This window comes from Sinohyriopsis cumingii, chromosome 2 (assembly GCF_028554795.1).
Source record: "Sinohyriopsis cumingii isolate HCF-2022 chromosome 2, ASM2855479v2, whole genome shotgun sequence".
Lineage (NCBI taxonomy): Eukaryota > Metazoa > Mollusca > Bivalvia > Unionida > Unionidae > Sinohyriopsis > Sinohyriopsis cumingii.
In genome coordinates this window covers 85,261,501-85,276,235 of record NC_142962.1, presented here as the reverse complement: position 1 = coordinate 85,276,235, position 14,735 = coordinate 85,261,501, and the positions used below count along the sequence as shown (strand labels likewise).

The 14,735-nt window shown below is 34.5% G+C and overlaps 1 protein-coding gene across 1 annotated transcript in view; it reads right to left on the bottom strand.

The window, feature by feature from the left end:
- The window catches only part of LOC149805308 (uncharacterized), a 471,406-nt gene that overhangs the window by 260,691 nt on the left and 195,980 nt on the right, over positions 1-14,735 (bottom strand). Inside the window, exon 59 of the mRNA XM_089934018.1 lies at positions 857-1,013. Within this exon, the coding sequence (XP_089790144.1) occupies positions 857-1,013 (157 nt within the window). The remainder of the gene's footprint in view (positions 1-856; positions 1,014-14,735) is intronic.

The window sequence follows — 14,735 nt, the reverse complement described above, 5'->3', positions numbered from 1 at the left end:
AGTGGACGAAATGTCTTCTTCCTAATTGGAAGCTATATATGTATTGTCACATGATTTTTTGGTCTTTGTCTGATACCCTGTTTTGTTTAAGGTTAATTTCACTGTGTGCATTAATCCACTAAATCTATATTTAGCCTATGCTGACCATGTTATGATCTTGACAGTTATGTATGATAGTAATCATCAAAAAGAGCACAGATGTGTGAAGCCCAAAACTCAATCACAACATTTCCTATAAATGTCAGCTTTCATAGATAATGATATAATATTAATCTTAGTGTTACATGTACTTTAGCCAACACTTCTTTCAGTAATAGAAACCTGACATTGGGAGACAGGTATCTATAGTAGAGATAATCTGATTACTTTCCTTATGATATGAATTAATTATTGGTTCTGGACACATTTGAAATAAAAAGTGGCCACTTGTGAGGGGAACATTTTACATCTTTGTACTAATATGTTGGTCACTGGTCACATTAGAGGGATGGCCATTCTTGTGAGGTACTTTGGAACACAAACTCGTCAGTGTCTAGGGTTTCTGGCCATAAGAAGTGGATGGCTGCTGGTCAGAGGGCCGTTCAAGAGGGGGACCACTGTACTTACAAGCTTAATTACAATTTTTCCTCATTTAAATATTTTTCTTTGCTTGAGTGGAACTATTAGTTAAGTATCATATTTCCTAACTATGAAATTAAAACTACTGCTGTACCATATTATTTATGAAAAACTGATTATTTGTTCATAGAGAAAAACTTCAGAAAAAAGATGGTAATTATGTTTACAGCAAACACAGTTCAACCAGTTCTACTGGACTTCCAGTAAGATTAATGATTAATGATTTTCATGTGATTACCTCCTTGTGAACTGCCCTGGCTGAGAGATAAACCCTGCGTGAAAGGCAAAGTAGTTGGGTTGTGTGAACCAAGAGATTTCAGGATGCTGTGATAACCTGTTCCAGTGTCACTTGGATCTATTGGGATGTTTATCAAATTCTTCGCTTTCTTGGCTATCTGTAATATTTATGGAGAGAACACATTTAATATAATGAACACAAAGTCAGTAATTGTGATAATGCAAATCAGACTTTAAGTCTTCCATATGTTGATGTACGTTGAACTGTATTTATATGTCTCTGAAGTACAGTATGCACCATAACATTGTGGAATATTGCAAAGGGCCCAACTTACTGCAATTTAGGGGCCAAGTGGTCTAAAGAGCTCACCATTACAGATCACTGCCATCTCACCTCTGTCTGTGTGGGTTCAAGTCTCAGGCTCAGCTAATGTTGGTACATGAGAATGCTTGCCAGTAGCTTCTCATGGGTCGGGTTTTCCAGGGTTCTTCCTTCACTAGTTATACTGGCCGCCATGTATAGTCTATCTTGTACTGAAAAATGGCGTTAAACCCTACAACAACAACTTAATGCAATTTGCTCTGTGGGGCTTTAGAATGAGGGAAGTCAAACAGAAAATAAGAATATGGGCATTCAAGGCCCACAGCTCCTTTAAATACTGACGTGGAATGCTTGAAATCAAGCTCCTTCCAAGACTCATTAAAGCAAGCAATATCTGATGTAAAGAATATCAAAGTTGATCGAAAGGGGTCAAAACTATGTAAAAAATGGAACACATTTGATGAAAACCATAAAAAACATATTAAGGTCTATGAAATGATGTTGACATGAAACTGCATCAAATAGGCTGAATGGTTCTTGATCTATGCCCATTGAAACCAACATCCATTGTAAAGATATGAATTTAATAGACAAGGGCAATAACTCTGTTCAAATGGTGTAGCCAATACAAAACCCATGAAAAGAAACATCTAGGTCTAAGAGACAATGTTCTTAACAAATTCCATCAGGATATGTGAATGTTTCTTAAGTTATGCTGATTGGTACAGACAGAATTTATCTCCTGCCATGTTTGTGAAGGATTTCATCAGTTTTAAGTGAAGTTGTGGAATCTACAAACTTCCTGGACTCTGAAAAGCTCAACCCTTTTATATTTAATGCATTTAATCTTCTCAAACTTCTGCAGTCTGAGTAACACAAATGGTCATCATGGCAATTCACATAGGAAATTTATCCATGCATGATAATCCACCATGGACTCCCTGTCCACATCTGCTGCAGACCAGTTTTCTTTTGGAATAACAATGTTGGTGACCATACCATAGCTGTTTAAGCAATGAAGGGGTTCATTGTTATAGTCAGGACTCCAGCCCCAATCAATGCAGGCAAAGTAGCACAATTGAATGCCAGACTAAGTTTTGGTGGGAATCAACTTGCCTTTATGGTTAATGTTGATTTGTTTCACTAGAAAGATATTCTATGTTCTGACATTTTCAAGCATTGCATTCTCACTACAGTTATCTAAATCCCTTAATCACATGGCATCACTAAATGAGATATCTTAATAGGTATCAATGCTCAGAAAGTATGATAGCCCAACGCCCCTTTGATTTTAGATTGAGCCCATCCTATATTCTTAGTGAGGTGCCGATTGGGCTTGTCGAAAAATATTATAATTTGCCTAAGGAAACTTTGATCATGCTGATGAAATGTGTAAATGTATTTTCAAGATGTTGACATACCTGCCATAACACGGCACAGTCTAAATCACCATCGCTGTCCTACGTGAAATTGATATCTGAATTTGATCAAACTGAAGGGTGGTGTGTCATGCTAAAGATACTATGTTGTATTCCTAAACCCCCTGACACGGTTGTGTTTTGAGAAAACACAGTTTTCAGTAATCTTCAAAATAAAAAATGAAAAAAACCAACAAAGCACCACTTTTAGTAAATGCCTGTTACATGTAGCATGCATAAATGGTAAACAGTCATAACTGGAGCTGATGTAAACCTATCCATTGGATAGTTTAAATAGCAGCAATTAAAGGCAAAGAGGCCTGGTATAATCCACCATTTTACATATTAATTAACTGGCTGCCAATAGCCAGTGAGACATGTTTGAAGGCTGCAGTGGGTTAGGCCATTGTGCTCATTAGCATAGGTGGAATGCGTGTACAAGAACTAAAGTTATTACATATCACTGCCTTGAATAAGAATGCTTAAGCCATATGTATTATATTTTGGACAAGTTTGTTAAGAGCAGCAATGTTTCTCTGACATCACATTTTACTGCATACAGTTATACCTCGTGCATTCACGTTTCTGGATTCACGAATTCACAGATTTGCGAAATTTTCATTGGAACCTAACTAACTGCTGAAAGGGTTGGAAGTAGCCAACCACACAGCAGGGTACCAGCTTTCCTCGTTGCTGATTGGCTTGTAGCTCAGATGCTTTGTGTATGTACTGTCACTAGTACATGTATATGAGTGAAGCTGCGGTTCATCTTCCTGCATCTCAGTTCAACACGTGCGTATTCCATACAAGTGTGATAAGTATTTTCAGTGCTTTTTTCCTTGGTTTTTATTTAATTCTAAAAACCCTCAAGATGCCTAAATGTTCTGCACATTCTAAAGTTCCTAGCAGTGTTCCTAAGTGTCAGAAGAAGGTGATGACACTAGAGGAAAAAGTAAAAGTTTTAGATTTGTTGAAATCTGGTGAGACTGCTACAAGCGTAGGATGCCAATATGGCATGAATGAAAGCACCGTACGCTCTATAAAGAGTAAAGAGGCTGAAATTAGAAAATTGGTCTCCAAGAGCTACCTGCATGAAGCAAAGCAGGTTTCGACCAAAAGAGACCCGTACATTGTTAAGATGGAATCTGCCCTTTCATTATGGATTGAAGACTGCCGTAAAAAGGACATCCCCTTGCAGGGCAATGTGATTCAGGAGAAGGCTTCAAATCTTTATAAGAAGCTTGTTGAAGAGGATACACAAGACCCGCAGCCAGGAACATCAACACCACCACACCCTGGAAGTTTTCAGGCCAGCAGGGGGTGGTTTGAAAAGTTTATTTTATTGAATTGTACCTTCATTATATGACTTCTGTGACATATGAAGTTTACCTATTTTACCTTCCTGACAATGACAAAGAAAACATCAGTCATTAAGTTTACAGTCCCATTCGTTGCTTGGTTTTACCTTACTGTAAGTGCAAAAGAAAATGGCAGCCAATGAATTAATACAGGGGTAATATTAGTATACTGTACTGTAAATGCGCTAGTGTGGCAAATACCCATTAGGCGATACTATACTCTATTTTTATGTCAACCATTTATTTCTCTTTTTAAGGGTAATGTATTAAGCTAACTTTTAAATGAAATTGAAGTACTTTGGGAGCATGATTTGGGTCATATTTAGGGTTTAAACCCTAGAAATAAGCATTTATCAGCATTTTTAGTGACTCATACCAAACATTCGCGATTCCTCCTGATCCACGACTGGTTCTGGAACCTAACCTCGTGAATGTTCGAGGTATTACTGTATATAGAATGCAAAGCATGATTATTTCATTTGTCCAAATAAATTTCAGAACTCTTGGTTGATGGTGTTTTTCTTTGTGACGCACGCCAGTCCCCCCCCACCTCCAAGATGGGGCTATTAATTCTTTGCACATACAGTAAAACAACACATCAACATATGTCAACTCAGTTCTGACCAGGACTCACTCAGAAAAGCCAGCAGAGAAGTTTGAACACCAGGGCCATCCAGTCCCTAGTGAGTGTAGTGATGAACACTAATGACACTTGCATTATCTTCAAACCCCTTTGAATCCTGTTGAATTTATATTTGAACTGTAGATATTGCATTATTGTCTGATAATATTTAAAAAAGTGACATTTTCTGCATATGGAAATTGGAGTCCGGGCATATAGAATTTCAGTCAGGGCTTGTGAGTTTATTTACGTCACCAGCCCTGGGCTTGTGTCTAAAAACATTTTCTTTGAGCACTGGGTATTTATAAAAATGCTTTTAGTAAAGGTCATTGTCAGAGAGAGCTATACAGCTGCATCTATACAAGTCACAAGGTTTGTGGGAACTGAAGCCATCATTGATTTTCTGAGGTGAAACAAGGCACTAAGTTAGCAATATTTCTGATTAGACAATATTTAATTGTTTTCATGCTACATGCGTTTACATTTAGCATTTCCAAGATCTTTCTGTTTTTAATTGCATGGAACATTGGAATCTAACAGAAGTCATCAGAAATGGTGCAAACAGAAGTTCAAAATGCAAATGGTTCCACTCAAATTGGTTGGTATCTCTGGGATTGGCATCATTTATACAAATTGATAAAACTACAATATGAGGATGCTGTCTGTTGAATTTGGTCAAATTCTATTAAAAAAGTTTTGTGGAATACTTGTTTGAAATTTGTTATATTTCTAGTAGCCATGTTGAATGCCAGATCCACATCATTTGTACAAACCTGAAATTTATTTGTACTTAGATGCTATATTTTGAATTTACTCAAAAAATGTTCAGCAGTTCTTGTTCTTGAGAATATCTTTAATGGTTTTTCTGTTTATATTATGGGTGGCCATATTTAAGCCTTGAGCTAAACTGTTGTACCTACGTGTCACCTGTACATAACTCAACCCCAATACTGCTTATACACATTTTCAGTAACACTTGTTTACTTTGTCATATTGCCATGATGTCTGCAGTGTGGCAGTTGACAGTGATGTCTAGCACAGGAGCATCATGCCATAGGCATGAAGCATCATGTCCCACCCAGTCACATTATCCTGACACCTAGCTGACCAGTCCATACATTAACCTCTTAAAGCTGAGCACCTAGCGAGGCAGCTGTCAGTACCATTTTTATAAGTATTTAGTATGACTTGGCCAGGGTTTGAACCCACTATCTCCCACATTCCAGGCAGATGCTCTAATCACTAAGCCACTGGAGTGGTCCAGACATAACAAGATTTCCCACATAAGACCTTTCTATGACCCCATTTTGGAGAAAGACCTGGAAAATTATGACCCTCCAAAAAGTCAGTCAGCTGATGAAGGCATGATAATAATTGAAATAACAATAATAATAATAATAAAGACATTATTTAGAGAAGGTAACTCAGTTAGTTACAGAACTAATCTACCTTGAGGCCTTCTATCTGTTATGTACAATATATACAGTATATACAATATAATGTTAAGAATCTGGCTTGACACTAAATACTTCAGTAATTTTAAAATTCAAATTATTAAGCCTTGAACACATGCACAGGCATCTGTAAAAACATAAACATATAAAACATAAAATATCATCCTGCATTGAAAAATTCAACTATGAAAATGATGCAAAATTATAGAAAAGCAGGCAGTAATTTTTGTACTAGAACTGTTAAATTTTCTAAAAATTTCATCCATTTAAGACACTGATTATGAAAAGAAGAAATGTTAGGAGCCTGCCTTATGTCACTGGGAATGATGTTCCATACCAGTGGACCAGTATATTGAAAACTTTTTTTAAAACAATTCCTTCTTTGGCCTTGGTATAATGTAATTTTTACTTCTTATGGACCTTAAATTTGGAGTACTATCAGCATCTCTTTGGTGAAAGATATTGTTTAGATAGACAGGTATGGCTCTTTCTTAGAAACTTTATACATCAATTGGGCCTTTCTAAGAGATATTCTTTCATGTATTGCTAAAACCTTGATTGCATCCTGAAAATTGTCTATACATTGATCTAGAATTAAATGGCAAGCCCAATTTTGGAGTCTTAAAAATATTGTTATGTTTGAATTAGAGGTATTACCCCAAATTACATTACAGTAGTCCAGATATGGCTGAATATAACTTTTATAAAAGATGACACTATACTGAAAAGGAATGTATGTTTTGATTTTCCTCAGTATCCAAAGATAAAAATTAACCTTTTTTAATGTGAATAGACCAAGTAAGATTGTTATCTATGAATGCACCAAGAATTCTATCTTGAGAGGTCATAATAAGGTTCACATTGTCAAATCAACCTGGAGTTTGTCGCTATCTAGCTTGCTCATTTTTGTTGTGTTGTAATTAGTAGGGATTTCATTTTTTCTGTATTTATGATCAAACTGTTTTTCTTGCACCATACTTGAAGTCTGTTGAGAGCATCTTGTAAGTTATTTTAAAGTACGGTTTTGGTTTTACCCATCTCAGACAGTGTAGTATCATCTGCATAGAGGTCAGTGGAAGAAATTGAAGTTCCAATCTTAAAAGGTAAATCATTGATAAATAGAATGAATAACATAGGTCCAAGCATAGAGCCCTGTAGTACCCCACAATTACTATTTTTACTTTCAGAAAGCTGACCATTTAAAGATAATTTTTGCCCTCTATTGGTTAAGATGTAAACCAGTTAAGGGAGTTTTCACTGCATTGACAGATTTTTTGTTCTTCAAGCAAAATTTCATGGTCTACAAGATCAAAAGCTTTACGAAAATCAACCATATTAGTGCCTACCATTTCTCCTTGATCTAATGCTTTCAGCCACTTATCAATCAAAGATACAACTGCAGTTTCACAGGAATGAGTCTGGCAGAAGCCAGACTGATTATCATGAATAAGATCATAAGTGTTCAAATAATTTTTCTAGTAATATGGAGAGACAAGGAAGGATAGAGATGGTTATGTAGTTATTTACATAACCTTTTGTTCCTGCTTTATGCAATGGTATAACTTTGGCAGTTTTCCATGTTTGTGGAAATTTATTAGACCTACTACTTTCATTGCAAATGAAAGCTATACTCTCTACAATTGCAGGTACAGATACCTTTAGTAGCCTTGGTCCAATCATATCAAGTCCTGTAGCTTTACAATCATCCATTTTTTAAATATATTTCAACACAAATTCTGGACTCATTTCAAGAATTTCAAACTTTATATTTTTTGGTAGATTTTTAGCACAAAAATGTCTGAGTTCCAGATAATCAGATAAAAATCTGGGTTCTTTAAGTTTTTCAGCAGTTTGAACAAAAAAGTTGTTAAACATATTTGAGATGTCAGTTGGATTATCAGTATAAATGCCCTCATGACTGAGAGATAAAATTTCAGTTTTGCCTGCAAAAAACCATGTAAACACTTTCCAGATAGCTTTTGAGTTATTCTGGTTTTTATCCAGCACTTTTTTTAAGTGCGCTTGTTTAGCTTGAGATATCATTTTATTAACTTTATTCCTCCAAACTCTATATTCAGTTTGATTTCCTACTGATTTTAGTTGGTCTCTTTGCTTTATTGCTTCTAAAATTTCTGAGGAAATTCAGCCTAGCTGATGGTCTTTTTTTATCCTGTGTGTTTTTAACACATTAACCCCTGGAGGTTTTTGTTGCCCGTACAAAATTTTCCACATGGAATGGATATGGAATCCATATGTACTTTTACAGAAATATCCATATGGACATTTCTATTCTATAGTTAAAGCACTCTTATGGATTTCACTGTATCCATATGGAAATGTTATGGACTCTGTACGTACCCCGTATGGAAAATCTCATGGAATATGCTAATTAGTCCATGAGATCTGTAGGTTGTCCATATGGAATAAAATTAAAATTCCATATGGAATTTGGCAATAATCCATATGGAATTTGTGAGTAATCCATATGGAATTTGGCAATACTCCATATGGAATTTGTGAATAGTCCATATGGAGTTGGCAAATATACCATATGGAATTTGTAAATAGTTCATATGGAATTTGGTAATAGTTCATCCCATACAAAAATTTCCAGGCATACTTGAGGCGGATTTCAGATGGGTTTTTTAAGTACTTTCTGTCTAAACCATAAAAAAATCTGCTTCAGATTTCTATTAAACTGCCTAATGATTCTTAGACATTATTGGGAATCAATGATGAATATTTCACCATAATTTTTAAAATGGATATAAATTTTATTTTGACAGACATTATCAAATAAGATTTAGGTTTTTCATGTCCTCATTTTCTTTCTTGCATACAAAGCCTAATCCATGATGGCATCACTTAAGTCTTTTTCATTTCACTGAAAAGTCTGGTGAGATTTCACAAATATTTGACTAAAACGTTTGTGAGATTTCACTACAATTTTGATCATTGTATAGTATTTTGCTGAAGTTTCAGAAGTTTTTCATACATTTCAGAAGGTTTCAGATTAATAATGAATATGACTTAAACAGGACTTTATTAACCAAGGTGATATTAAGTTTGCAGGATTTTTTTTTTACAGATGTTGTAATTATGTGACATCCAAGGCAAGAGATATGGGAGTTAATAATAAAAATAAAATTAATAATAATAATGACTTTATTTAGAGAAGGTAACTTAATTGCAGAACTAATCTACCTTGAGGTCTATCTGTTGTGTACAATATTTATAGTACTGTATATACAACATGATGTGAAAAATCTGGCTTGACACTAAATAATTAAGTGATTTTAAAAATCAAAGTATCAAACCTAGATAATATGCACAGGCATCTGTGAACTAAACATATATAAAATATTAATCTGCATTGAAAAATTCAACTGTGAAAATAATGCAAAATTACAGAAAAGCATCTATTTGAGACATGAAAAGAAATGCTAAAAGCATGCCATGTCACTTGTACTGCAACTTGATTTTTGATTAATGTACAAACTATGATGCTGTTGTGGTCTCTTGAATTAGTCCTTGTTCAGTAAGCAGCATGACAAACGTTTATCATGATAGAAGTACTCTTATTTACACTGAATTCCAACACACCTAGAATATTTAGATAATATACACAATAATGCCTCACGATATTGAACGATGATTCTACGTGTGGGCCAAGAAAATTCCGCAAAGATATGACCATCTTTGATAGACATGGGTATTTCACAAGAATTCCCACCAGTGATCTATACTTTGTCCTCCTTAAATTCATTCTGGAAGTTAATCAGTTTTGAGTTAGTTATATAACTTCGAAATCATCCTGGTTCAATCCTTGTCCTATTTGGCACGTTAGCCGCTACTGTAGAGCTGTTATGGCACAAAAAGCGAAATGCTAATCCTGGCGTTCAGTTTTCATACACATTGACCAATTACGCTCCCATTGACTTTGATTCAAGCTATTCTCTTTGCCGCAAATTTTTCAAATGGTTATTCAAACTCATATCCCGGTCGAATCGCCATGTTTAGCATTACCGTCAGTTTCCGTTACGCAACGACTCGATGGACAAGTAAAAAATTTTGACCAATCAGAAAGCTCTTTACAATGATCATCCTTTAGGTGGCGCTCACCAGATAATATGTACTTTTGAGAGAGTGACGTATGTAAGGTGAAGTAGTTCGCATTTAAAACATGCACAGTGGAGAGAATGTTTGCATACCTCTATGCTACATTAATGTAATGTGGATGATATTTCTTTTGGATATTGTACTTCTGGAAATTTTACATGATTTAAGCACACTGCTAACTAAAATGACTGCTCCCTTGTGTTAAAAAATCAGTCTGAATTACCAAATATATAAAATGTAAAAAAAGTTATCGGCTCTTTTTTATACAATTGACCTCTGAAGTTCAGGAAGTGAAAATGACCAAGTAGAGCTAGCACTTTTTTGAAAGGTGCACATTTGAAGTAAGGCCAAGCTGTATACTCTATAACCCATAGTACACCCATCAATCATACACCAAAATAAAGGGAATTAAAGGTTCTTTGCATTATACCTAAGATATACAAGGTCTTTTTTAAATAGCCAGTATAACCAGTGAGGAAAACCCGGGACATTCTTTTTCTTTAAATTCCTAACCCTATGCAAAATGCGAAACTGTATAGCGCCACCTTAAATAATAAACGGAACAACTACTTATTAGAAAGCCCGATGCGGAATGGGACCGGATAGCGCATTATTTAAAAAAAGTTTCGGAGTCAATATTAAAAAAAGGGTCCATATCGAGGAAAATCAGATTCAGGTCGGGAGAAAAGCGAAATTCTGATTCAAAACAGAAAACAAGAAAACTTGTTTGAGGGCAGTTAAATCCAGTTTAAGTTTAAAAAAATACAACAACAACAATAACAAAATTTGATAAAGAAATATAATACAGAAAGATGTGGAAAGAAGTCATTGTTCCCAAAATAAACAATACAATTACAGCTATCAGAAACAGGGAACATAAATGCTGCTGAAAATCAATCAAATTGTACAAGAAACAAAAATAAATTTTATTATATCTTATTTATATTTTTTAAACTAAAATTTCAGTGATATTGCAATCACAAAATATCAATATATTTTTAGAATTTTTGACAAACTCTCAGTGAAATTTCAATAAAAAATTCCCACTAATATTTTTAGAAATGTTGGCAGAATCAGTGAAATTTCAATCACAAAATTTCACTGATATTTTCTTAAATTTTGGTAAAATCTCCTAAATTACCATGATTTTAGTGAAAATGGACATTTGAGTGAATGTCAAGAAATGTTCATTGATTTTGCTGAAATTTAAGTCACATTTTCACTAGGGTATGATTTTTGTAGAGCGTATTTTAATAGGAAGCCAAAAAAATTACTTTTCAGAATAAACATTAGATCAAGCCCAAAATCCACCTTGCACCAAAGATTCATCTATGCTTGTATTTTAATACTAAATTTCTGATCATGTTTACATTTTCCCTACTATTTTGGTCATGTCTTTGTTTTTAAACATCTGTGGAAATAAATTAAAGAAAACTGACATACATGTGTTTCTTAAAATTTATGAGTATATATTCATCCTTCCACATCAGCTACACTGACATATACAGGTACACAAACTCCCACCAGTATTTCTATTTTAATCAGATAGTTTAGGTTATTAATTCTTCAAAGAGTATTTTCCATGATGCTATAATACATGGAAAAAAGTGCTTATGGATTAAAGTTGCAACTGTATTCCATCTGGAATTTTCACTTGCTGTGAAGTACTTATGGAATTGATATGGAATAAGTTGTCTGATTCCATAAGTTTTTCAGTCCATATCTATTCCATACGGATTCCATAAGTATTCCATATGGAATCCATAAGAAATTTCTGTACGGGTGCTTTTGCCTGAAATTCGAGTAGGAAACACATTTTGAAAGCTATTTCTGAATAAATCCTAATACATCAACTTCATGGTGATTTTCCAATATCCTAATGCCTAGTTCTGTTAGAAACGTTGTTTTTCATTGGCTATTTGGCTCGCACATGAGCAGAAGGGTAAAAGTTATAGTTCTGTTTGTTTTTTTTGTTTTTTTTGCTTAACAGACCCATCATTTTCGTATTGAGACCACTCTTTATTCCAAATGCCTATCTTAACCTACTTTTTGCAAAGGTTCATCTGTTTGTTTGCAGTTCATACCAGTCTGCTTTGATCTGAGACCTGAGACCAAAAAGTATAAAATTCCAAACAAAGGCGAATTTAGGGTGGAAAAAAATGGTGTTAAAAAAAATGAGGTTTTTCCCTCTGTATTTTGTAGTGCAACTAGAACTTCCAGATTATATGGTATCATTGTAGAGCTACATCTGTCTACCTTTCTATAACACCACCCACTTTAGTGTATCATACATGACCTTGATGCTACAGAGCTCGGCAGTAGGCTACTACCTCCTGCCACATAAACTCGTCACCAGGGGTTAATGAGCTAAAGGGGCATGCTTGTTCACTACCAGTATACTGATGAACAGATCTGCCCAAGTATCTAAAACATCATCAATATCTTCAAAGATTTGGACTGTATTCCATAGAATCTGTTTCTGATTTTTAGAAATTTAACAGTATCAAAGTTTTGAAAAGACCTATAAGTAATGGATTTATGGATATAATTTTCTGTTGATTTGCCATTACCTTTATGTTTTAAGATAATTGCAATGTGGTCACTTATACCAATCTTTTGAACCATTACTTCCAAAACATTTTCTTTTGTGTTGGGATAAATATGATCTATAAGTGTTTTAGAGGTAGATGTTACTCTGGTGGGTTCATTTACTAGTTGCTACATACCTAACAAAGCAATAAAATTCACTTTTATTTGATCATTGAGAAGGTCTCTATTTATATCGCCTAGAATGTAAAATTCTTTCTCTTCATTTGAAATTTTATCTACGTGAAGTTCAAAATATTTACACCAATCAGTATGTGATGATGAGGGTCTGTACACAAAACCCACTAAATAGGGCTTAGCTTTTTCTGGAGTGATCTGTAGCCAAATGGATTCTATTTCCTGTATTTCAAGGTCTTTCCGTCTTTTACAAGTAGTACCAGTTCTAACATACACAAGGAGCCCACCACCACCTGCTTTCCTATCTTTTCGATAAGGTTTGTCATAGACATTGATATACAATAAATTTTCACCCTGATTTTCTGTTAACATTGTTTCCAAGAGTCCAAATAAATGGATATTATTATTTGGAGAGGTTAGCAGTAACTTCACTTGATCAATCTTTCCATGAAAACCTTGAATATTTAAATGACCTATGTGTAAACCTTTGCTAGACACTCCTAACTTCATAAGATTAATAACAATGCTATCAAAGGCACTGAAGGAGATATTAAAAGTATTAAAACTATGTTCACAGTGATCATCATTACAACTATCATTACTGTATAAAAATTAGTTTTTCTGCAACTGCATTTTCTACTTTTATAATCATTGTATAAATCTGAACATCAGTCATATTTGAATATGTACAAGTAGCTGGTAAGTTTCCCCATTCAGAACATCCATCAGCAAGGGGATCAAATCTGTTTTTACAAGGGATGCATGATGTGTATGACAGTCCTTGATAGATATATTGGTCCTCCTGCTGAATAGAGTCTTCATGTGGAGTTGAGATGGCCTCATTGCCCATTTCCTATTCCATAAAACTAGTGTGAGTTTTGGCTTTGTGTCCAAAGCAACCACACTGATGGCATTTTACTGGCTGTCTGTGCCTGCATTCCTGTGCTGAATGTTTGATCTCACCACAGTAATCACATCCCAAAGTGTACTGATTGTATTGATATGGATGACCATGTTGTCTGATGCTATTTTGACCTACATTGGGTTTATTGGGATGGATGAAGTTTGTAATGTGGCTGTAAGATCAGACTACATGTATGACAGGGAAGACTTTCATATTAACAATAAATGCTAGCAAAATCTGGCTTAGAGTCACTCCCCAAACTGGCTATGTTTATAATTTTTCAAGTCTACATAAGCCTTATGGACAGTGTCAAAATGGCAGAAGAAGAATTAGGGACTAAAGTGGTGAAAGATCTTGAGAGAAAAATATAAAATAAGAATGACAATATATATATATATATATATATATATATATATATATATATATATATATATATATATATATATATATATATATATACATACACACACACACATACACAGGTTCTTTAGAGATCCCCAACTATTTGAAAATTTGCTACAGGGCAGACTATAAAGTTGTGGTATGGTCCAAGAAAATAAAAAAAGAAATGCTAGAACATTTTTTTAAAAACAAGAGAGACATGAAAATTATGCAAAAATGGAAACTAATCTGTATTACCTGGAACGGCAATAAATTTGTCCATATTTTATTTAACAACATGAGTCCCACACAGCTATCCAGTGTAACTTGACAAGAAAAAAATTAGTGATATAAAGAAGTAACATGTCCAAAAGTTGCAGATGATTATCCTAAATACAAAGTGGGTGGGTGGGACTGGGGATGGATATTGCAGACAAGAATCAAATGCGATTCAGTTCTTGCAGCAAAACAAAGAAATCATAGAAGAACCTTTCTTGGTTTCTGATTGACATGTCAATGTGTATTGCCCCAATATATATGAAAGAGCCACCACATCATCAGATGAAAACAAAGTATGG